The sequence below is a fragment of the Musca domestica genome, unplaced genomic scaffold (assembly GCF_030504385.1).
Source record: "Musca domestica strain aabys unplaced genomic scaffold, Musca_domestica.polishedcontigs.V.1.1 39, whole genome shotgun sequence".
NCBI lineage: Eukaryota > Metazoa > Arthropoda > Insecta > Diptera > Muscidae > Musca > Musca domestica.
The window spans coordinates 1,527,585-1,554,042 of NW_026712326.1; the positions used below are offsets into that span (position 1 = coordinate 1,527,585).

Consider the following 26,458-nt stretch of genomic DNA (forward strand, 5'->3'; position numbering starts at 1 on the left):
GAATAATTTTAACAGCTGTCAGACGAGTGGCTTAGAAATGCCAGCAGTCTGAATTTGGTTACAGTTTTTTCATCTCACCTTGTATTTAATGACGTTTTTGGAAAGGACCTTTATCTTCTATCAAAGATAACTGGATTTTTATGCCCTCAGCCATATGGCTACAGAGGGTATATATCATTTGATACGGCCAAAACGTGCCTCATCGTAAAAATGGTTTTAGACCCCATGTCCCTTTGGACCAAATCCATTTCAGGACATTTGGAGTCGATCCAGTGATGTCCGTCCGTCTGTCAGTCTGACTGGCTGATGCGCACGATAACTCTCGAATGGAGTATCCGATTCGATCCACTCTTGGTACATCGTAATATTATCAAACTTAGATAGAGTTCGGAGATATTATATTTATTATATATTTTCTACTAACACAAGATCTGCTGTGAAGATTGGATATAGGTCCACCATTTTTTTCCATTTTTTTTTGCAAATTAAAATCTTTTAGCCATTTTTCTTTTCGGGAAAAACAAAACCACAAGTAATCAGACGTAATTATCTGGCATTTATTACCAAAGGTCAAGTAATAAAAATGTGTAAGGATTGGCAATGAAGTTTCATTTTGTACGGCTCATTTCAAGGCCAAATCAAATTTGTTAGAATTGTTTGTGGCTTTTCCTTCACGCATCATAGTCCATAGCAGACAATCAAAAAAGTTGGAAAACACCAACGTGTTTGGATGAGTAATACATCGTTGAGAGAAATAAAGCATACAAAGAAAAAAAAAAAAAAACAAATAAAAGTTAGTAAATAAAGGCAACTTAGAAGAAAAACTTGCTAAAGCAAAGAACCAAAAAATTACCATGAATATTTTTTTCTGATAAAATCTTAACCAATTGTAGAAGTAACAAGTAAAGGTGAAGTGGTTTTTACCACTTACAAAAAAAAAAAAAAAAAAAAAAACAATTAAAAAAGCAGGAAGTCCGGTAGGGCCGAACTTTGATTACCCACCACCATCTGGAACGAGTTAGGAAATTTTCAAAGAATGGAATCTATTAAAAATTCTGTTAAAATCTTAAAAATACCGAATATCGTAAGGTGCCGATATATTGGGGTGATATACAATATTGTGGACATATACAGACAAATCTACTTCTGGGGGTAAAGTACTCACAATGAACTTCTTGTGTGGAATTTCATACAATTCCATTGAGAAATGTGGTTAAAATCATCAAAATACCAAATATCGGGGGTACTGTTATATGGGGGCTATACGATATCGTGGTCCTATATAGACGATTCTCTTTCAGGGGGTAAAGTGCTCATAAAGAACTCCTTGTGTAGAATTTCAGACAACTCTGTTGATAATTGTGGCTAAAATCAGAAAATACCGAATATCGTGGGTACTGTTATATGTGGGCTATACGATATCATGGACCTATATAGACAATTCTCATTTAGGTGGTAAATTGCTCACAAGGAACTCCTTGTGTAGAATTTCAGACAATTCCGTTGAAATATGTGGCTAAAATCATCAAAATACCGAATATCGGAGGGGTACCGTTATATGGGGGCTATACGATATCGTAGACCGATATAGCCCATCTTCGAACTTGACAAAAGAGATATCTTTGCAAAATTTTAGCTTCCTATCTTAATTCGTTTAGACTGTAGCATGATTACAACAGACGGCCGGACGGACTGGGCTAAATCTTATTTTTTTACGCTTTGTTGTGTCTAAAATGATTATTTCGATGAGTTACAAACGGAATGACGAACTTAATATACCCTCCATACTATGTATGGTGGAGGGTATAATTATGAGTTGGTTTTGCCGACAGATGTAAACCCTCAGCCAATGTTCGATTATTTAAATATATTTTGACTTCTGTTATGGTTATTCAAATTGTTGACCCTCTATAGAGTAGGTTCCGAAGGAGGTGACCAATATTGTTAATTTCGTGTCGAATGATATAGATATTGCGACGTGCCAGGTTAGATAGGTACCGGAAGGAGTGGATCGATATCTACAATCTTCATACCAGATCTTGTGTTAGTAAAAATATTTGGACGTGCGAAATTTGAACAGAATCAGATGAATATTTTATGAGAGTTGTAATCATTTAAAATTATTCAATTTTTTTTTATTTTTTTAATTATTCAAAATTTTAACTCTTTCTTGGGAGTTACTTGACGGAGTAGACGGACATTGTCCATTTTTGCACCCAACCTAGCACTGATACAAATATTATTGAACAACATCAATTGATCCTTTCACTTTATATGAGATTAAGTATTTTCTTTGAAAAATTTGACCTTTTATTGGGAGGTACCGATATATATTAGGGTCCTTATACCGATAATACCGATTTTCGAGTTTTTCACTTAGAATTTAAAAATTTTCAATTCTAAAAGCCATTTTGGAGCCATTCCACACAAAATTCCAAATCAGAAAACAACTTTAAATTTTCGTGACTTTTCTGGAGATTTTTTAAATGTTCTTTCGTAGAAATCTTCTCTTTAAAATTACAAACAATCGAACGAAAATTTTTGAGTTGCTATACATTTCTTAGTCCATACCCTCAACCATACTATGGCCATTCCGTTTGTAACTCCTCGAAATATTCATGTCAGACCCAACAAAGTATATATATTCTTGATCAGCTTAAAATTCTAAGTCTATTTAGGCTTTAAGACTAAAATGTTGTTGTATTTTACCGATAGGCAGATTAATTTCGCAAATGGGTCATGTCGGTCCACGTATAGAAACTATATAACAGTTCCTATCAATATTCGCTATTTGGATGATTTCAGCGAGATATAAGACTGGAATTGTTATAAATTTCTCACTGGAAGATCTTAATGAGTACTAAAATGACAAAAAATTACTTATGCAGGTTCTCGACTTCGTATATCCCCTATATAACGGTAACCCCCAATATTTTTTTATGTTTTTTTTTATGGTTTTACAGACATTATAGACCGGAATTGTTTCAAATTTCGTCCCTAAAGTTCATAGTGGTACCACAATCTATGACAAAAAAACGTATCAGGTTCCATGTCTTCGTTTAGTCACCATATAACGATACCTCCCGATATTCGGTATTTTGATGATTTTAGCGGCATTATTCACCGGAATTATTTCATATTTCGTATTTGAAGTTCCTGAAGGATACTTCAATCTAGGGCAGAAAATTGTCTATGCAGGTCCACGTCTTCGTATACCCCACATAAATACCTCCCCTTTTTCGGTATTTTAATGATATTAGCGACATTATTCAACGGAATTGTTTTAAATTTCCTGTTGAACATCCTAATGGGTGTTATAATAAATAAATTGTGTATGCAGGCCCTCCACAAGCTTTCACTTAAGCGGTATTTTTCGTTGACATTTTTTTTTTAATTTTTCAAGTTCCTTCCAAAAGGTGAAGTTTGGCCCGGTTGAACTTCTGTGCCTTTTTTATTATTATATATTTAGATGATTTTGGCTTGGTGTCCTGGTAGCAGGGTGGAATAAATGTAATTGTGTGACTATCTCTAACTTTTTTGTCACAGTTTTTGATGGTGGTCTATAAGCACAGATGGGACTATGAAGTATTTTATGTAAGCTTCGAAAAATTTAACTTATTATTTTCCATTTTTGGGTATTTATTTTTTCAAGATCAGAAAACTTATAATTTATTGCTCTTTTGACGTTGGGCTACGCTACCAGTATCACGGTAACGAGCGATGGTACGAGACACAATTTAAATGCTGGAGTGCTCTAACGATAGCCACTTGTGATTTTCCAGCCAAATATAAAGAAATCACACTATCACGCTTGAATTCCATCACGAATAACTTTTTTCCTGAAAAATTCTCACCAAAATGTTTTTGTACGTTTATAAACAATATAATGAGCTGTCACTGGAATAATTTTAACAGCTGTCGGACGTGCGGCTTAGAAATTACAGCAGTCTAAAGTTGGTTGCAGTTTTTTCATTTCACCCTGTATATTCCTGATCAGCATGAAATTCGATTAGCGATGTCCGTCCGTCTGTGGAAATCACTGTAGCTTCCGATCGAATTGAAGTAGGTTAATAAAATTTTGCTCAGGTGTGTGTTTGGTCTGCAGGACTTTTGATATTGTAAATGGGTAACGCTAACGGTACCTCCCTATATTCGGTATTTTCATAGTTTGAAATGTGGTTCAAACTAAAGTGCTTCAAATTTCTTATTTGAAGTTCGTACTACAGCCTATGACAGAAAATTGTCTATACAGATCCGGGTCTTCGTATAGCCCTCATATAACGGTACCCTTATTTCTTAGGTAATGTGATCCAAATTTCGTATTTGAAGTACGCAATGGGTACTGCAGCATATGATAGAAAATTATCGATACAGGTCCACGTCTTCGTATAGCTCCCATATAACGATACTCTACTATATTCGGTATTTTTATGATTTGAACCACATTATTCACCGAATACGCTTCAAATTTCTTATTTGAACTTCGTAAAGGTTACTACAGCCTATAACAGAAAATTGTCTATACAGGTCCATGTGTTCGTATTGTCCCCATATAACGGTACCTATCTATATTCGGTATTTTGATTATTTTAACGAAATTATTCAACCGGAATTGTTTAAATTTCATATTTGAAGTTCGTTTAGGGTACTATAAACTATGGCAGAACATTGTCTATTCAGGTCCACCTCTTGGTATAGGCCTCATATAACAGTGTCTTCCATTATTCGGTATTTTGATGATTTTAGCTACATTATTCACCGAAGTTAATTTCCAATTTGATGGAATTGTTTAAAATTTCGTATTTAAAACTCGGTATCGGCCTACGACAAAGAATTACTTGTGCAGGACCACGTATTCGTATAGCCTCGTTTGAGCGGTATTTTTTACGATTTTTTTTTTTTTTTTGAAATTTTTAAAGTTCCTTCCAGATATTTGGAATGTATAAAAAGTTTGGCCAGGTCGAACTTAGCTGTTTATTTTTCATGGGATTTTTTTTAATTTGCATATTTCTTCCAAATGGTGAAGGGTATTCAAAGCTTGACCCGCGCGAACTTCCTCCTTTTTCACTTTTTTATTTGTATAAAAGTGCATTTTCACTTCTTTTAAAATTCGTACTCTTGGAATACTACCACTTGTGAGTATTTTTCACTCGCGAGTGAAATTGATATCTGGTCAGGATCAATATTCAATTTTTGAGGAATCATTGTTTTTTAATTTTTCATTTGCTGGCAATGCTTTTACATTCTTCCGACCACACACATAACATGATATCCTCTGCATTCCTCCAGTAAGCTAAAAAATGTGTGCGTTATACCTATAAAATTTACATGGCAAAAGAAGATAAGCATTGATTAACGGCGGAATAAGTAGAGCACGTTTGACTACAAAACCTAAGTTTGCTGGTTCGAATCTTCGCGTCAGAAAACAAAATGAGAAAATACTAAGAGTTTTCTGACGCGTACTCTTTAATGGAACGCCTTTGAACAACAATTAATGTTGCGTGTCCGACTACAAATCAGAAGATCCCCAGCTAAACTTGGCTCTCGGTGGCAGTTTGGAAAGTACATACTTCCAATTACATGTTCATTTGAAAGTGGGGGATTTGTATGCTGTTGTGTAAGCAATTACTGATGTAGTTAATAAACCCATTATTAGTTAATGAAATTTTTTGCTTGGGCGCCAAGCCCAAGGCTTTTTTCAACTCTTACACCTGCATCAATAATGCATTGTATTTCTTCATTTGCCAATGCCAAGTCGTGAACTCACAACCTTCGGTTCATAGTCCGACGAGCTCACTCTGTAGCGACGTTTCTCACCACTTGGTAATGAGTATTTTGCTTTGAGGAATAGCCCATTATTTTTAGCATCAACCAGCTGCAATTTTTATACCCTCCACCTTGGAAAGGAGGGTATATTAACTTTGTCATTCCGTTTGTAACATCCCTAAATATTCGTTTTAGACCCCATAAAGTATATATATTCATAATCAGCATAAAATTCTAAGTCGATTTAACGATGTCCGTCTGTCTGTCCGTCTGTCTGTCTGTTGAAATCACTATACAGCCCACATTATTTGACGTAGAGCTCCAAAATTTAGCAGAGCTATTTGCATTGTGTCTAGGATGGTTGGTATTGAAAATGAGATATATCGGTCCACGTTCTGGTATAGTCCCCATATAACGGTACCTCCCGATATTCGGTATTTTGATGATTTATGCCACATTTTTTCACGGATTTGTCTTAAAATTGGTATTTGTAGGTCATAGCGGGTCCCTGAGCGTGTGGCAAAACATTGCATGTATAGGTCCACGTTGTGGTATAGCCCCCATATAAAGGTACCTCCCGATATTTAGTATTTTAGTTTTTTTACCACATTTTTTCACGGATTTGTCTGAAAATCGGTATTTGTTGGTCATAATGGGTTCCAGCTCCGGTGGCGAAACATTGTAATTATAGGTCCACGTTTTGGTATAGCCCCCATATAACGGTACCTCCCCATAATCGGCATTTTAATGGTTTTTGCCACATTTCTTCTAATGTTTCTTTTACCCTAAGGTGGAGGGTATTAAAAGTTTGGCCCGGCCGAACTTAATGTTTTTTTACTTGTTTTTATCTAGAATGCTAAACATAATCAAAATTTAAGAAGTCGCATTATTTTCTCCAAACAAACCTTAAATAATCAGAATTGGTGGTATTACCTAAGTGGCAATAATATTCTACGATTATTTTGCAATTAATTATGCAGTCGCGGTAAGAATTAAAAAAGCAAACAAAAAACAATAACTGAATGCAAATTAATTGCTGCGACTAACAAAATAATAAACAAAGCTTAATACAACATCACGCAATTTTCAAATCAGCAAAGATAAACGAGAACAAGTAGCCAACCAACCAACCGACTGCTGACACCAAATATAGATCGCACAAGTTTTTTTCTATATAATTTCAATTTTATAGAACAACAAATAAGCAGTTATTTTTTTGTTTTGTTTCTCGATCAGCAGACAACACGGACAAGTTGAAAAACTAACTATTCTTGCAAAAAGAGGACAGCAAAGCAAAAAAAAATTGAAATTCGCCAACCTACATTGTGCGCTGCATTATTAACATATAAACAAAGAATGAAAACTGCATGCATTCCACCCAGCGCTTCGCATACTCTGTAATGGGACACCAAACCAGCAGTAGCTGCTTATTTCATAGCCAACCTGATGTTGTAATGTGGGGCGCAGCAATAGCAACAAAATTTAAAAAAAAAAATAAAACTTGACTCGTTTAGAATCACTGGAGCGATTCCGAATTCAATGTAATATGGTGCATCGCGCTGTCTCCATTAAAGGTGACTTCATTATGCCACTCATGCAATGCACGCTCCACTGCATGTGGGAGGTGGTGTCGTTGTCGATGGCTGTGTTTTTTCTGCGATCACTGATGTCTAACGTCATCTAAAATTTCATTCCCTTGTTCCGAAATGTGATCATGACAGTGATTATTTATCCATCAAGTTTTATGTAAATGCAAATAAATTCCTTAATGCAAACGACATGTTTTCAAGATCGCAGAGCGAGGCAGGTATCTACGGAAGAACGGTTTTTAAGATCGTGATTGTTCATGAAAATTAGAATAGAAATTTACTTTGATGTGAATATTATAAGTCATTTCTAAATCTTGACAAAAGCTAGATTTCGTTCAAAATTAATTTGAACAAGTAAATAGCTCTAAGTTCGACCGAGCCGAACTTTGAATATTCTCCAGCATTTGGAACAAATTTGGCAATTCCCAAAAACAATAAAATTCATTAAAAATTCTGTTAAAAATACCGAATGTAGCTGTTACATTAGGGTCTATACGACGACATGGACCTGCATAGGTAACTGGAAACTTAAGAGAAATCGGTGAAAAATGTAGGTAAAATCTTCCAAATACCGAATATCGGGAGGTACCGTTATATGGAGCTATATGAAGACGAGGATCTACACAGACAATTTTCTGTCATAGGCTGTAGTATCCACTGCGCACATCAAATACCAAATTTTAAAGAATTCTGTTTAATAATGTCGCTACAATCAACAAAGTACCGAATATCGGGAGGTACCGTTGTATGGGTGCTATATGACGACGTGGATCTGCACAGACAATTTTCTGTCATAGGCTGTAGTATCCACTGCGAACATCAGATACGAAATTTGAAACAATACCGGTGAATAATGTCGCTAAAATCATCAAACTACTTAATATCGGGAGGTACCGTTATATGTGGGCTTTACGAAGACGTGGACCAGCACAGAAATTTTTCTGTCGTAGGCTGTAGTATTCATTGCGAACTTCAAATACCAAATTTGAAACAATTCAGATTAATATTATCGCAAAAATCATCAAAATACCGAATATCGGAAGGTACCGTTATATGGGAGCTATACCAAAATGTGGACCTACATGGCCCATTTTCAATGCCAAAAGTCCTGCAGACATAATGTACATTTGAGTAAAATTTTATCAATCTACTTCAATTCGTTCGGAAGCTAGAGTGATTTCCACAGACGTATAGACGGACGGACATCGCTAAATCGACATAGAATTTTATGCTGATCAAGAATATATACTTTGTGGGGTCTAAAATGTATGTTTCGAGGTGTTACATAATTGTTTAAGGCTCTAAGCTAAAACCATTTAACCCATACAATCTGGAAAAACTATCCTGTTACCATACGAAACCACAACCCGGATAGCCAGCAGGCCGAGACCAGACTCTAGAGCTGACCTGTAAAAAGAATTACAGAGAATTTTCACACCAACAAATCTCAAATATGTAATGACAGATAAATCTTTTTTCTTGTGAAACTTGTTTTTGGAAGGTCCCGTTGGACCAACCGGAGTTTTGTAATGAAATGACAACTACGGATTGAAAAAAAAAAAAAAAAAAACAATGCAATGTCTAGGTTCCAAGCAAATTACAACAAAAACAATTAAAAAAGACGTAACTTCGGCCGAACTTTGAATAAGCTCCACCATTTGGAAAAAAAATCCAAATTTTCAAAAAAAAAAAAAAAAAAAAAAAATCGTTGAAAATACTACTAACTAATAAAAAACATTACGTTTGGCTGGTCCGAATTTTTAATACCCTCCAACATTGGGTAAAGAAAAAATCTATAGAAAAGTATCTGGATTCAAACGTGTTCCACTTTAAACTACAAATACCAGTAAAACCGTTTGGATAATGCTGTTAAACTTAAAAAAAAAACCTAAAGTGGGCGAGGCCGTTATATGGGGGTCATACCAATACGGGAATCTCTATAGGCAATTTTATACTTTAAAGATTGTCATCTACCAAATCTTCTTAAATATCAAATTTGAAACAATGACGTGGGTAAATGTGACTAGAATTATAAAAATACCGAATATCAGAGGGTGCCGTTATATGGGGGCTGTACCAAAACGTATGGCATATAAATACCAATTTTTAGACAAATTCGTGAAAAAATGTCCCGAAAATCATCAAAATACCGAATATCGGGAGGTACCATTATATAGCGGCTATACCAAAACCTGAACATATCTCATTTCCATCTATTTTCCATACCAACCATCCTAGACACAATGCAAGTCCTGTGAATAATGTCGTTAAAATCATGAAAATACCAAATATCGGGAGATACCATTATAAGGGTAAAAGGGGAAAGGGGACTATACAAAGACGTGGACATGTATGAGCAAATTTCCGTCATAGGTTGTAGTACCCATTAGGAACTTTAAATTCCAAATTTGGAACATTTCCAGTAAAAAGTGTGACACAATTATCAAAATACCGAATATCTGGAGGAATTATATGGGGACTATACCAAAACATAGAGCTATGTTGACAGTTCTATCCAAGGATGTTTTTGACATAATGGGAACGCATGCTTACAATTTACTGCAAATTCGGGGCCTATATAGCGCATTTTCAATACCAAAAGTCCTAACACAGATCTGAGTAAAATTTTATCAATTAACTTCACTTCGTTCGGAATATATGTACACTTGGTAGGGTCTAAAATGTATATTTCAAGGTGTTACAAACGGAATGATAAACTTAATATAGCCTCCATACTATGGTGGAGGGTATAGAATGTCAGCCTATTCTATTGGAAAGTGTGATGAAAATCTTCAAAATAAATTCGACCAAAAGACGGGGTAAATTTCCGACCACAATTTACCCCCAACTTTGGGGGTTACAAGTCGCCGTTATATGTAGCAGGTTGGTTTCTGATTATCTATGCGTTAGCAGTGGTATCAGTGAATAATAATGCTAGTGTAGACTAACCTTCTCATGACAGCAGTGGGTCATCTGCATTAGGAGTACGAATATTATTTTCTTGTCCTGGGTGTTATCATAAAAACCATTATATGTTGCATACAACTCCACCACCCAGGCAATGCAGAAAAAGAGAAAGGAGCCCACATTATAAATTTATCAGACAGATCTAATGCATCCAATGATGCCATAAATCAAAGCACTACGAGTTTTGTCTTTGAACACGGCAGCTCCTTCAGTATATCAGCGTAGTTATGGTTAAGAATTGTCCATCTGTAGCAAATTCTATTGGAAGTATTTCTATGAAAAATGTACAGAATTTCCGCCCAGCATGCGATACATGCCCGGACACCCCTAAATTTATTTTCCACTACACTCCTAACATACGAAACACTCCCAAAGATTTATGACCATAGCCAATCGAAGTAGTTACATTTTTAAACTTGGAGTAGGAAACAGAACCCGATTAACAACATACGTCATATCGCTACAAAAACAAACTGGAATATGCCATGTCCCATATTGCCTTTTAAAAATTAGTTCACGAACACATAACACCCAGTACCACGGCGTGTTAGAGCCACTTAAGTCTGAGAATATACAAGTTATTGTAAACAAACCGATATAAATTTCTTAAGTAATTGTGGCGTTTAATAATCTTGACTATCTATTTGATCGTTGTTGTAAATTTGCACATCTATAAATAAGCAGTTGTTTACGGAAATCTTGACACTTAAAAAAAAACATTATGCGTAGGCCTTGTCAATGTCAAATCAAGTGAAAACATCAATTCATTCTCTTTACCTTTATCTCTCTCTCTTTCTTTCTCTGTCTCATTGCAAATTTATGCTCACATCACTCACTTGCGCCTTTTTTTTGTTTTCCTTACAGGTTGAGCTTGGCGCCAATTGGATACACGGCGTCTTGGGTAATCCCATATTCGAAATAGCGGTACAACATGGTCTAGTCAGTGTGGTTAATATACCCAAACCGCACAAGGTGGTGGCCACCACCGAAGATGGTCAGCAGGTTCCTTTCAATATACTGCAGGAAATCTACGAGGCGTATGTATGTTTTTTACGCCGCTGCGATGAGTATTTCCTCTGTCAGTATAGTCCACCGCCGGACATAAACAGTGTCGGAGAACACATCAATTTCGAGATACAAATCTATTTGAGTTCTGTCGAAGATCCCAAAGAGAAGCGCTTAAAACAATTGATTTTCAATTGTTTGCTAAAGCGTGAAACTTGTATAACCGGCTGCACTGATATGAACGAAGTAGATCTCTTAGAATTAGGTAAAGTGATGTCAAATTCATGTTGGAATATATTAAAATAACCATCTCTTACACTTTCAGGTAGTTATACAGAATTACAAGGTGGCAACATAGTATTGCCTGCCGGCTATAGTTCAATTTTAAGACCCCTTACCGCACAAATACCCAAAGAGGCTATCATAACCAAATGCCCCGTCAAGAAAATCCACTGGAAACGAAAAAAGACCCTTACCGGCCTGGACACAGTCGATGAGAATGAGGAAAATGATTCGGATGATTCCGAAAAAACGGTCACAGAATTTCCCCCAGCTGGCGGTGCACCGGCGACGACGTCTGGTGCCTCCTCTGCCGCCGGCAGTAGAGAAAATACTCCCTCAACTGGTGATAAGAATTCACGTTGTGGTTCTGTTGAATCAGATACTGGCGTGAACAGTGACTTTCCCGTACGTGTAACGTGTGAGGATGGTCGTGTCTTTTATGCTGAACATGTGATATGTACCATACCTTTGGGCGTCCTAAAGTCATGCCATAAAAATCTATTCGATCCCGAATTACCACACTACAAACAGGAGTCCATTGAACATTTGATGTTCGGTACGGTAGATAAAATCTATTTGGAATATGATCGACCGTTTTTAAGTGCCGATATATCGGAAATTATGTTACTCTGGGATGATGATAAATACGAAGAACATGCCTCCGACGAAGAACGTGCTACTCACGAGTATTTAAGTAAACATTGGTATAAGAAAATCTATTCATTTGCGAAAATTTCCGATACCTTGCTGTTGGCATGGGTATCGGGTTTAGAGGCTGAATTTATGGAAACCCTGTCATCGGATGTTGTGGCGGAAAAATGTACAGAGATATTGAGAAATTTCCTGCAGGATCCCTATGTGCCGAAACCGAAGAGATGTGTGTGGTAAGTAAATTATTAAAAACTAGTAAAAAAGGTTAATCAATTTGGATTGTGTTCATTTTGGGAAGATACACAGAATGTAATGAAAAAAGGGATGCAGAAAGAGGTGTATTGGAAGACAGAAATGTTGCGCGAAATCGCATATGGTCCGCACTACTCTTGTCGCCCAAAAACTTCATTATAAATCTTTGCAACCAGGCAGTGCGTTAAAACGTTTCCAACTGCTGTTTCGAAGGCTAATATTTTGTTTCACAACTCTGTTCTGTGTTCTGTGCCATTTACTGGAGAATGTCAAGGTTCCTTCCTGAAGTAACACAATTAGAAAAGGAAACGAAGAAAAATATGAGAAAAATGTATCAATGCATGGAATTGGATATGGGTAGCAGAAACTGCGCCACTCGTTTGGCCCATGTGTCTATTGGCCGAAGACTTGTTGGATCATTTGAATAATTAGGGGTTTGTTGACATGAAGGTCTTTGTTGACATGAAGGCTACCTGTAAATTGTATTAGGCACAATACGTTCTCTGAAAAAAATGAAACGTTGTTATACCCAGACCGAAGTTATGCTAGAATTGAGTGTGTATCACTAGAAAGTTACCGCTCCCTGCTCGGTATTACAGGAGGATGTTGGATTAGAACTTTATTGCATATATAACCATTTATGGCTTCGGAGACTACCCGTTGATGCATTATTTTCATTGCATTCCATATCAAAGTTCGGTTGACGTCCGACTTGATGACGGTATCATCTGAAGTTTTGGCGGATGTTGGGTGGTAGGTATCTTCCACCACTGTGTATTGGCTGGGATGACATGGTAGATAACACGCCAGCAGGAACTGTCTAGCCAATAACACATTATGTTGCCTGACTAATACATACCGGGTCAAGGATGTGATCCTCATTGGTCATTGCATACAACTGGTTGAGAATCCGAGTTGATTGCTCTGCGACGCTTGTAAATTTCTCCGCTGATTGGCACTAATGATTGAAGTTCAGACTGGAGCAGGATTGTTGCAAGATTCTGGTCAGGAAACACAAACCTATTGCACCCAGCTTATAAAACATCAGCATGGATATGGAATCTGGATCAAGGTCTTTGAATAGTTTGGAAACCTGTCTCAACTTCACTGAACATGAGAAAAATGTTTGCAGATCGTCGTAAATTACTACTTTTCTTGTCTATATCATATCAAACCCATTCGAACGTTGTATATCTTGGATGATAAAATATTCTCGTTTTTTTTTGGATTCCGTGCTCCGCACTTGTCTGTTGGTCCAACAATTTCTTCGCAATATAGGCAGCTACATTTGGGAGAACAAATTCCTTGCTCACCTTCTGTTCTGTAAAAATACTATGCAATATATAATTTTTATTAATATATAATTTTTATTAATATTTCAGCACAAGTTGGAAATCTCAAACATTTACGATGGGATCATATACCTCAATACCAGTGGGTGCATTACAAGAGGATATAGAGAACTTGGCCCAACCCCTCTACACATCTCCTCATGCCTTTAAGGTAAGATAAGCATTGTAAAATATCTGTAAAAAATTAAAAGTGCCTTTTTAATTAAAAAAGGGAGGTGAATTTCAGCATTTAAGGGAAAAAGCAAATTTCAATTGAATGAATATTTGGTATTTTTTACACAAAAGCTATGGTCTATTTCACCTGCTAAATACTATCCGATGGTCATCCAAAATGATAGACTTCTGCCCTGTCCTTATACTATTATCTTGCAAAAATTCCGTGTCGATTGGTCTATATTATGACATGTCAATATTTTGCGAACATATCAAAAAATTATAAGTGTCTATATAAAATTTCATGAGGATCAGATTATAATTGCGACTTGTAGAATAAATACAATTTGACATTTATAGACGGACGGACACTCATAGCTAGATGGAGTCAGCTTATTGAGATGATAGGTATTTAACAAGCTGAATCTAGTACCAATGTTTTCGAGGTGGTTCAAACTATTTGGGCCAATCAAACCTATGATACCATCCCCACACAATTTTACTTATTGTTTAATTGATTGAATTTAATTCGAGATAATAGAATATATTGGAAACCTGTATATTGTTATATAAGGGTATTTTTCTGTCTTTTTTTATTCACACGTGATTGCCTTAATAACGCTGGACGGTGTTATTCTAATTAGTTCTAAATAATTATATGCAAAAGATCAATTCAGCTCCAGTTTCTAGTTAGTGACCGTTTTTTAAGATTTTTTCTGAATAATGGGGAAATTCCCAGACATATGAATATGTAGACTAACCTACAAGATGTATGTTCATGTTAGGAGTGTCCCTCAATTGCAATCGAAATACTTGAAAATGTTTAAATGATTTTAGGCATTTCCAAGAATTTAATTGATCAATTATGTATTCACAATTGGTTTGCCGATCATTTTATTTCTCAAGTCCATTGATTACCTTTCAGTATACAAAACGTCCCAAAACGCACAGTTGTGAGATAAAGGTCCCTAAAGATATAAAAAGAACATGAAGTGTTTCCAAAACAAATGACCAGACAGTCTGGCGGCATGTTTTGTGAATGTCTCAGAATTAGGGTAGGGGTGAAGGAAATTCAAAGAAATTGGGGTATAAATAACTTTATGTTGGGTATTTGTTTAGAAGTGCTTTTAATAGATCGCTAGGCTTATTTTTAGTTTGACACATGTCATGTCTAATTTTCTTATTTGGGGTTTTTGTTTTACCGGAAGTAAAGAATGTAGAATTTGTATACATTTAATGATTTCAAATAATTCAGATTTGTCGCTGAAGCAATTTTTTAATCGTTGAGTTTAAATGAATTGTTGATGGCTGGATTAGCGAGAAAGATGACTCCAAGAGAAATGAAAAAAGTGAAAAGAGATTAGGAAAAAGAAAAAAAAATAGAATTGAAGAGGTAGTCCACGTTTTCCGGCCAATTGAAGATTTACTGTTGGTTTTGTGTTAGATAATGAAGACAGATCGTGTGTTAATTATTCTCCCACGAGCCTGTGTCTCATATAAATGAGTGTCGGATCGATATCAAGTTTTTACTTATTTCAAAATTTTTTATTCATCTTTAATTATACCCTCAGCCATATGGCTAGAGAGGGTATGCCAAAACGTGCTTCATAGAAATAACGGTTTTAGGTATAGGTAGGTATTTTTTAGGTATCTTTGGACCAAATCCGTTACAGGACATTTGGAGTCGATCTAGCGATGTCTCCGATTTGATTCAAACTTGGTGCATCGTAATATCATTGTCAAACTTAGATCGAGTTCGGAGATGGGCAATATCGATCCACTACTCCTAATAAAAAACCCATAAAAGGTCGAAAATTTCAAAAAAAAAAAAAAAAAAAAAAAAAATACTGTACAGAAAGAGAAAAATAATCCGATTTTGCTCCAACTTTGCAAATCTTAATATTTCTATCAGTGTTAGGTCAAGTGTGAATATGGACAATGTCGATCCACTCCATTAAGTACCTCCCCTACAAAGGGTCAACATTTTGAATAATTTTGACTCTTATAAAATATCACATTTAGATAAGAGTCCAATTGTCTTCAAATTACACACATCACAATATTTTTATAAACCCAAGGTCTGGTGTGAAGATGGTAGAGACCGGTCCACTCCTTCTGGTATCTCCCCTCACAAAGGGTCAAACTTTTGAATATCCATGAAGCTCATGGAACGCGAAATTAAAATCCGATTCCATTCAGACTTGGCACAGCTCAATATTTCTATTAACATAAGATCTTTTTTAAATATGGTATTAAATCCGAAATAAGCATCCCGTTCTCTTCACATTTCACACATCCCATTATTTCAACTAAAACAAAATCCGCGGTGAAGATGAGATATATCGGTTCACTCCTTCTAGTACCCCCCCCCCCCACTAAAGGTCACATATTTAAATATCCATGAAGCTTCTAAAACGCGAAATCAACATCCGACTTCATTCAGACTTGGAGCATCCCAATATTTCCTTCAACAAAAGATCTGCTATAAAGATGGTAGAGATTGGCCCACTCCTTCTGATACCTCCCCCACAATGGGTCAAAGTATTGAATAACCAAAACAATTATTAAATCCGAAATAAGCATCCGGTTCTGTATAAATTTCACACACTCTTTCTGATATTTCCCCACAAAGGGTTCAAAATTTTGAAAAATTCAAATTTCAGATATTGCTAACGCAAAATCTGTTGTGAAGATGATAGATATCTGCCAACCCATTGTGGTACTTCAACCACAAAGGGTCACAACTTCCAAAACTTATATCTGTCATAACTTGCGAAACAAGTCGGCAATTCTATACAACTTCCATGTATATTTCTGAACAAAATGCAGGTCGCATTATTATCCGATTGACATGAAAATTTCCAAATTCAGTGTAGAAGCAAATACATCAAATTTAGTGAAAATCGGTTCAGATATAGCTATAGCTCCCAAATATACGTTTCATCCGATTTGGGGTTTTAGTCGCACACATGCGTAATATGCACTCCACTACAATGATCTTTGGTACCATATATCAGATACAGCTCTAAAATAAGTGTTTCAAATTTTAAGATCGGTTCATATTTGGATATAGCTCCCATATACATCTTTATCCGATTTCAGGTTTTTTGTGCGCCAAATGGCTAATACCAACCAAATGACTTGCATTTTGGCAAGCAAGTACATCAATTTTGCTGGAAATCGGTTCAGATAAAACTATAGCTCCCACACATATGTTTTATCCGATTTGGGGTTTTAAGTCCCTCACATGGGTAATATGTACTCCACAACAATGATCTTTGGTACCAGATATCAGATAAAGCTCTGGATTAAGTGTTTAAAATTTTATCAAGATCAGTTCAGATTTGGATATAGCTCCAATATATATCTTTATCCGATTTCAAGTTCAGTGTGCACCAAATTACTAATATCAGCTCAAATAGCCTACATTTTGGCATTTCTGACGGAATTCAGCCTAGAAGCTAGAAGGTAAGGAACTAAGGCTAATGTTTTTTGACGCCAAAACCGATATACACTCCATTTAGGCGTTTGAACTTAGACACCAGCTGAGACGCCTGCTCATTTAATTTGCATCTACGCAATATATCTTTTGGGTCTTCCACCATCAGCTACTCCCCTTACGTGTCCGAAATTAGTCTGCTTTGTCCACTCCAAAAGCCGGAGGAAGTTTAGAAATCTATCGACAATACCTCAACCCATTTTCAGATATATTTTCTGCCAGTTTTCAATTATCTCATCATTTTATGTTCTTGAATTAACAATTGTCTATCTGTTTTTTATTTCAGCCTGTTGTTCTCTTTGCTGGCGAACACACCCATTCCAATTTCTATTCAACTGTACATGGTGCCTATTTGAGTGGACGTACTGCTGCTCAATATCTGGTTGGCAACGAGGAGCCCGATGAGATTACCCTAGAATCAGATGGTAGTGATTTAAGCGCTTGGATACAAGGCATAGCTTTAGACTAAATGCTTTTGTATAAAGGACACCACAACCAAAAAAAAAAAAAAAAAGAACACACACGTACTCATTCACAAATATTTATATGATGAATATACAGCGAATGTGGCAAATAACCAAAAAGAAAAGCATAAAAAGAAACTCTCTCTTTAACAACGTAAAATGTAGCACAAAATTGAAAACACAATTAGATATGCTGTCTGTGTGTGAAACCACCAGCAGCAGCCTTTTTCTGCTACCACGCTCCCTCAAGCCCACGAGACCATGCTCCGCCTTCTCCCCTTGAAATGAAATGTTATATTTTACCTTTATATACAAATTTAGTAGTGGCTATTTTATGTAATTTTTTAAAATTTTGTTAGAAATTTGAAAAAAAAAATCTAAAGGGGGAGCAAAAGAAAAATTATTTAAAGTTAAACGAATTTCGTTTTCTGTTTTGTTTTATAACAAACATAGTTTAATCAAAGGCATGTTGTTTAATGTCTAAAAGTAAAATATATTTTCATTATCATGACATGTATAATAGAGCTATGTGTATTAAACAAAAATACAAAAAACTACAAAATGTACGTACACATGTATTTTTGAGATAACTTAAAACTTTATTGTTAAAATATTTCCCTTTGAAAACTCAAATCTCCATTTTTAAATCTTGCAAAAGAAAAAAGTCACTATTTTTTAGAAAGTATGAAAAATAATAAGAAAACGAGAATTTGTTTTATATGAAGTAAACGAAATGTAGTTATGTATTTAAGCGAATGAAATGAAATTATATTAGTTATGTTTTAAGCAAACGTCGAAATTTTTTTACATAGTTTTTTTGTAGCAAATTTTCACATTTTGTCATGTCAAATTGTTCTGTTTTTGGTATATATTTATTAGTGCTTTTATAAAGTGCATTTTTGCGTGTAGTATGAACTTTAACTTCTGATTTCAAATCTTGTCAATATACCAATTTGTATTCACTCGTATCTTACCATTTTGTATTTTTCCTGCAATATTATTTTCTATTTTTTTTAATTTTCGTTTTTAATTTAATTTATCGCACTGTGTTAACATAGGCTTAACAACTCCACTTAAAAATGCAATACCAACAAAAGAAAACTTAATTCAGTATGATTAATTTAGTTTAGACAAAAAATTGTCTCCTTTGTTTTAATCTAAAAACTCATACCATTTTTGTCTCTTTGGGGATCATCACCACTCTCATAGTCACTATTTTTTTAAATACTTACTTCAATTTATTTTGCAAGTTTTGTAATATTCTCAAAAAAAAAAAGTTCTAATCATACATCTGATGTAAAATCTGTTAAGAAAAATTTATAATTCAAAATAAAACAACAAATGCATAAAATTTAAATACATACAAAATTTGATTTATTTATTATTTTTTTAGAAAAATAACATAATTGGAATTGTTAATGAAACCTTTAGGATGATAGAACCCAGTCACTTTAAAAGAAGGAACAGTGATCGATTTGAAGAGTTACCGCGACATATAGGGTATAAAAATCCTCCACCATACTATGGAGCTTGTAGAAATTAAAACATTCCGTTCGTAACTCCTCGAATTTAGTATTTTAATCCCACAAACTTTATATTAGGATCAGCATCTAGATTCTGTGGAAATCACTCTAGCTTCCGAACGAAATTAAGTAGATTAATAAAATTTTGCAGAGATATATTATAGGTCCGTAAAACTTTTGTTATTAAAAATGGTTTATATAGACCCCATTAAACTTTGCCGCCAGATGTTATGGTTATTTAAGCCATATTTTCGGATAGAATTTGCTGTAAAGTGGGATCTTGTGATCCCTATATGTAAGAAACATGCTTGTTAAGAAATGTCCATGTAGATTCAAGTTTAAGAAACGACTCCATATAGTTATATGCCCCTGATATTCGGTATTTTGATGATTTTTTTACATATTTAGACGGAATTATATCAAATTTGGTATTTGGGGTTCGCAATGGCTACTATCTCCACTGACGGTACTTCCCATTAGTCGGTATTTTCATGATTTTAGCTACATTTTTCAACGTAATTTTCTCAAACTTGGTATTTGAAGTTCGTGGTAGGCACCGTACTGGTTCTCTTTTACTGACATAACGGCGACTTACCCGAAGAGGTAAGGTTATTATTTTTATCTGGAATTTCTTGATCGACCAATCCCTCCATCGTTGAATAAAGCTATCCATTCGGTTGCATGTGTTTGCATATAAAACGACAAGAAGGTTTCGCTATCAGCTTCCCTATTGCCGGTTAGGGAACTTAAAGCAGTGGCATGTCCAGATTGCACATGCCCCCTAGCACTAAAAGGTAATTTGAGATCTGAAATTTGGAACATTTCCTATTCAAAGGAAATTACATTCGTACGGTATAATCTCCACGCAGCCATAAGGTCATGAAATAATAGAAAGTGAAAAGTTAAAAAGTTAAAGCTAAAAAGCTTTCTTCGTTCTAGTTCTGAAGTCCGCGTGTGGCTGATAGGATATCTTTGATAAATTAAGCATATCAAGCAATATTCTGAAATTTCCATTGCCAGGCAGAGGATTTTTTTCAAAATAGATCATTTTTCCCACGATTTTCGCTTCCTTAATATTTCGAAACAATGTAGCCTGTTTTACGACATCAAATCCTAGATTTTTAACTATTTCAGGATTTTAATTAGAGCATTATAAATAGTTCCTATTTTCAAATTGTGGATTTTAAAAAATAAGTCAGGGGTCAAATCGTTTACATTTTTTAAAACTACCGGGTCCCCAATCGAGTATATTTTTTTAAATATTTCCGGGTCTGTAATCGTGAATTTTTAAACAACTGCTCCATGAGAAAATCGTGAATTTCTTATGAAGAGTCCACTTGTTCATACCAATGTTTTCAAGGCAAAGACAAAGAAATTTTAATTATTAGGTCATGGTACAATAAAAAGGTAAGGTAGAGCTACCAGCTGATTAGAATTTTTTTTCAAAGTGTGCCTGACTTCTGTCAATTTTATGTATGTATTTATTGTTTTGAAAAATAAAAACAAAATAGTTTCAAATTCAATGATTCGAAGAGACTTAAATTGCGGGTAGCGCATTAATAGCATTAATCAGATTTGCCACTGAATTGAAAGATTGAACATTTAGGATCGTACTTTTGAGAGAACATCCAGGCATTTCATTCATCTTTCGCTCTATTTGACTCCTTTTAAAAATGAACAAAAAATATCAAATAAATGAAAACAACTTGTTGGAATAATTCTGCCAGGAAGCGGGTTGTATTTCCGTAATTTTTCGAAGCTGTTCTACCTCCTTATTGTACCATGGTCAGGGTCATATCTTTAGTTTTTTTTTTTTTATAGTTTAAAATACAATTTTGACATTGGTATCATAAAAATGCTATGTTAAATTGGTCTGGTTTTTGAATGGAAAATTCAGAAAGAATTCTGATTATTTTACCCCCTGGAAGAGATTTGTCTATATAGGTCCATGATATTGTACAGCCCCCACATAACAGTACCTCCCGATATTCGGTATTTTCATGATTTCATTGGAATTGTCTGAAAATCCTCACAAGGAGTTACCTCCTGGAAGACAATTGTCTATATAGGTCCCTGATATTGTATATCCCCCATATAACGGTACCTCCGACATTCGGTATTTTGATGATTCTAGCAAAAATGTTTAATGGAAAATCCAGAAGGAATTCTGATTACTTTACCCCCTGGAAGGGATCTGTCTATATAGGTCAATGATGTCGTAAAACCCCCACATAACAGTACCTCCTGATATTTTGATGATTTTAGCTACATTTTGTTTTATCGGAATTGTTTCAAATTTCGTGTTTGAAGTTCGGAATCGGTACTACAGCCGACGATAGAAAATTACTTATGGACGTCGACGACTTCGTATAGCCCCCATATAACGGTTTAGATTTAAGTTGTATTTTTCGAAGAATTTTTTTCAAATTCTTCAAGATCCTTCAAAATTTTGGATTGTATGAAAAGTTCGGCTCTGCTTAACTTAATCTAGTTGGTGTTCCTTATAATTATTTGTTGTTAAGCATAGTGTTATCAATAACAGCAATTTTGCAATTGCTTATGTAATCATATCATATCATTGGATAAAAAATATTTGACGGTAAGTTAGTGACGAAAAGACCTACTGATAGAAACGATGAACTTAACATTTATTTCAATTTTTACAAAAAATGTTGCGCTAAATCATTTTTGTTTGTAGGGACAAAAAACAATTCTGGTACCTGCTCTACAAAAGGTCCACATTTTGAATAATCTTAACTCTCATAAAATGCTTCCCGATTTTTTTTTAAACTTCGCACATTGCAAAATTTTCTACTGAGAAGATGAAATATGTAGGCCCAGAGAAGGGCCCTATTGAAATTGGTGGTAATCGGTTCAGATTTGGATATAGCTTCCACATATACTTTCGCACATACGACCAATTCAGTGCAGAATCAAGTTAATGACATTTGGGAAAAATCGGTTTGGATATAGCTAAATCTCCAACAGAAAACTACCTTCAAAAATTATGAGAAAATCAAATTAGTGCCATCCGATTAAAAATCGATTAAGATTCGATTTAAATCGATTTATTATACACTCCACCTTGCAAAGGAGGGTATATTAACTTAGTCATTCCATTTTTAACATCCCTAAATATTCATTGTAGACCCCATAAAGTATATATATTTATAATCGGGATAAAATTCTAAGTCGATATAACGATGTCCGTCTGTCTGTCTGTTGAAATCAGGATGCAGCCCACATTATTTAACGTAGACCTTCAAAATTTGGCAGAACAATTTGTATTATGTCTAGGAAGGTTGGTATTGAAAATGATATATATCGGTCCAAGTTTTGGTATAGCCGCAATGTAACGGTACCTCCCGATATTCAGAATTTTGATGATTTTAGCGACATTATTCACCGGAATCCTTTCAAATTTGGTATTTGAAGCTCGTAATAGATACTACTGCCGGTGACAGAAAATTGTTTGTGCAGGTTCACGTCTTCGTATAGCCCCCATATAACGGTACCTCCCGATATTCGGCATTTTGATAATTTCAGGCACATTATTCACCGGAATTGTTTCAAATTTGGTATTTGAAGTTTGTAATGAATACTACAGTCTATGAGAGAAAATTATCTGTGCAGGTCCACGTCTTCGTATAGCCCCCATATAACGGTACCTCCCGATATTCGGCATTTTGATAATTTTAGGCACATTATTAACCGGAATTGTTTCAAATTTGGTATTTGAAGTTTGTAATGAATACTACAGTCTATGAGAGAAAATTATCTGTGCAGGTCCACGTCTTCGTATAGCCCCCACATAACGGTACCTCCCGATATTCGGCATTTTGATGATTTTAGGCACATTATTCACCGGAATTGTTTCAAATTTGGTATTCGAAGTTCGTAATGAATACTACAGTCTATGACAGAAAATTGTCTGTGCAGGTCCACGTCTTCGTATAGCCCCCATATAACGGTACCTCCCGATATTCAGTATTTTGATGATTTTCGCCACATTTTTTTCACGGATTTATCTAAAAATTGGTATATGTAGGTAATGATGGGTTCTAGCTCATGTAGCGAAACATTTTAAGAATGGGTCCACGTTTTGGTATAGCCCCCATACAACGGTACCTCCCGATATTCGGTATTTTTATGATTTCGGCCACGTTTTCTTCACGGATCTGTCTAAAAATTGGTATTTGTAGGGTATAATAGGTTCTAGCTCGTGTGGCGCAACATTGAAGGTATAGGTCCACGTTTTGGCATACACCCCATACAACAGTACCTCCCGATATTCAGTATTTTGACGATTTTTACCACATTTTTACACGGATCTGTCTAAAAATTGGTCTTTGTTGGTCATTATGGGTTCTAGCTCATGTGGCGAAACATTTTAAGAATAGATCCACGTTTTGTCATACACCCCATACAACAGTATCTCCCGATATTCAGTATTTTTATGATTTTTGCTACATTTTTACACGGATCTGTCTAAAAATTGGTCTTTGTTGGCCATTATAGGTTCTAGCTCGTGTGGCGCAACATTGAAGGTATAGGTTCACGTTTTGGCATACACCCATACAACGGTACCTCTCGATATTCGGTATTTTGATGATTTTTGCCACATTTTTTCGCGAATTTGTCGAAAAATTGGAATTTGTTGGTGATGATGGGTTCTTGCTCCGATTGCGAAATGTTGTCTGTATAGGACCACGTTTTGGTATAGCCCCCATATAACGTTACCTCCCGATATTCGATATTTTGATAAAAATTGGTATTTGCAGTTCATGATGGGTTCTAGCCCGGTGACAAAATATTGAATATTTAGTTCCACTCTTTCCTAAAGCGCACATATAACTATATCCGCCGATAGTCGGTATTTTGATAATCCTAGTCACATTTATCAACATAATTGTTTCAAATTTGGTATTTTAGAAGATTTGATAAATGTCAATCCTTGAAGTGGAAAATAGCTTATAGAGGTTCCCGTTTTGGTATGGTCCCATATAACGGTCTCACTCACTTTATGGTTTTTTGATTAATTGAACAGCATTATACACACGGTCTTACTTTTATATAAAAATGTTTCTTTTACCCTACTAAGGTGGAGGGTATTGAAAGTTCGGCCTGGCCGAACTTAATGTTTTTTTACTTGCTTAAATTATAAAATGAACAACCTTAAATTAATGACATGTTCACATTGATTCAAGAAAAAATTAATGTTAAGTCAAAAATAATCGATTCAATATTAATTCAACACAGAACAATGTTAAATCTAAGTTGTTTACACATACAAATTTGCAAAATTTTAGAATAAAAATAATTTTCGTAAGAATAAATTTTAAATTAAGACCATAAAATTAACTTAGCATTTTATGTTCTTTGTAGGCCTCAGACAAATAGTAAAATGGGTTACTCATTTTTATACCCTACACCACAAAGTGGTCAGGGTATTATGTCTTTGTGCATTTGTTTGTAACAGGCAAAAGGAAACGAGATAGACCCATAGTTCCTTTTGATGATCTGCATAGAATCACATTCTGGGTCGATTTATGCGTGTCCGTCCGTCTGTCCATGTATTTTTGTAAACAAAGTACAGGTCGTATTTATTGCCCGATCCAGATGAAATTTTGCCCAGATCATTTGTTTGGCCCAAGGACGAACACTATTGAAATTGGAGATAATCGGTCAAAAATTTAGATATAGCTCCCATATATATCTTCGTCCGATTTGCCTTTTATTGTGCACCAAACGTGTAATATCAGTCCGAATAGTATGGAATTTTGCATGTACAATCAGATTGGACCTGAAAATAAGTATGCCAAATTTGCCGCCGTAGTATGCACTCTGCAACAACAATATTTGGGGAAATATATCAAATATAGCTCAGAAATACATTTGCTAAATTTTATCGAGATCGGTTCAGATTTGGATATAGCTCCCATATATAACTTCGTCCGATTTACCTTTGATTGCGCACCAAACGTCTAATATTTGCCCAAATTGGATGAAATTTGGCACTTACAACCGAATTGAGTCTAGAAGCTAGTATGTCAAATTTGATTGAAATCGGTTCAGCTATAGCTATAGCTCCCATATATACTGTTCATCCGATTTGTTATATTTGTTACCCACAGCCGTAATATGCACTCCGTAACAGGGAAATATATCAAATACAGCTCAGAAATATCTTTGCCAAATTTTATCGAGATCGCTTCCGATTTGGATATAGCTCCCATATATATTTTTATCCGATTGCAAATTAATTGTGCACCAAATGGACAATACAAGTCCGAATTTAAAAGATACAAATGCTTCGGCATCTTTAGTCCTTTGAACTTTAAATTATAATTATAGTCATAGCGTGTATGATTGAATTCTCCCATAAAAACTTTTAATTGTTATGCGCAGCTCTACTAAATTAGCAAAGTGGTGTAGTGTAGGGTATCATAAAGTCGGCCCCGCCCGACTTTAAGACTTTCTTTACTGGTTTTTATTCTGAAGAACATGAAGAGAACTGCGCAATAGGATCAATGAGATTTCTCATTGAGACGTCGTTTCCTTTCTGGCCTCCATTCTAGTTATATCAAGAAACCATTTTAAACGCCTTTTTTATTGACAACAGTGTGGATCTAAAATATACATATATTGAATATAGTATTTATAGTAATTGTTAACACATAAACTTAAATATACTTATGATGACATGTACATAAATGATTTTGGTTCAAAACAAATTTCATGTAGAAAAAATTATGATAACAATGATATTGAAAATGGCAAAAATGATTTTTTTTATTGCGATACATAAAATGTTTGTTTTAATGAAAGCCTTTTTTTAACTAGCAGTAACATTTACCAAAGAAACATTTTGCAGCTAATCAAATCAATAAAACGAAACTAACATCACGCTGATAAATTATAGTATATAATATTATTATCATTATTATTAAAAATA

General features: G+C 35.0%; 1 protein-coding gene across 1 annotated transcript in view; it reads left to right on the top strand.

The window, feature by feature from the left end:
- Positions 1–19,348, top strand: part of LOC131804109 (peroxisomal N(1)-acetyl-spermine/spermidine oxidase-like) — a 35,607-nt gene extending 16,259 nt beyond the window's left edge. The window contains exons 2-5 of the mRNA XM_059126488.1: positions 11,187–11,592; positions 11,653–12,493; positions 13,895–14,015; positions 17,803–19,348. Of these exons, the coding sequence (XP_058982471.1) occupies positions 11,187–11,592; positions 11,653–12,493; positions 13,895–14,015; positions 17,803–17,985 (1,551 nt within the window). The 3' untranslated portion in view covers positions 17,986–19,348. The remainder of the gene's footprint in view (positions 1–11,186; positions 11,593–11,652; positions 12,494–13,894; positions 14,016–17,802) is intronic.
- The last annotated feature ends 7,110 nt before the right edge of the window (positions 19,349–26,458 follow it).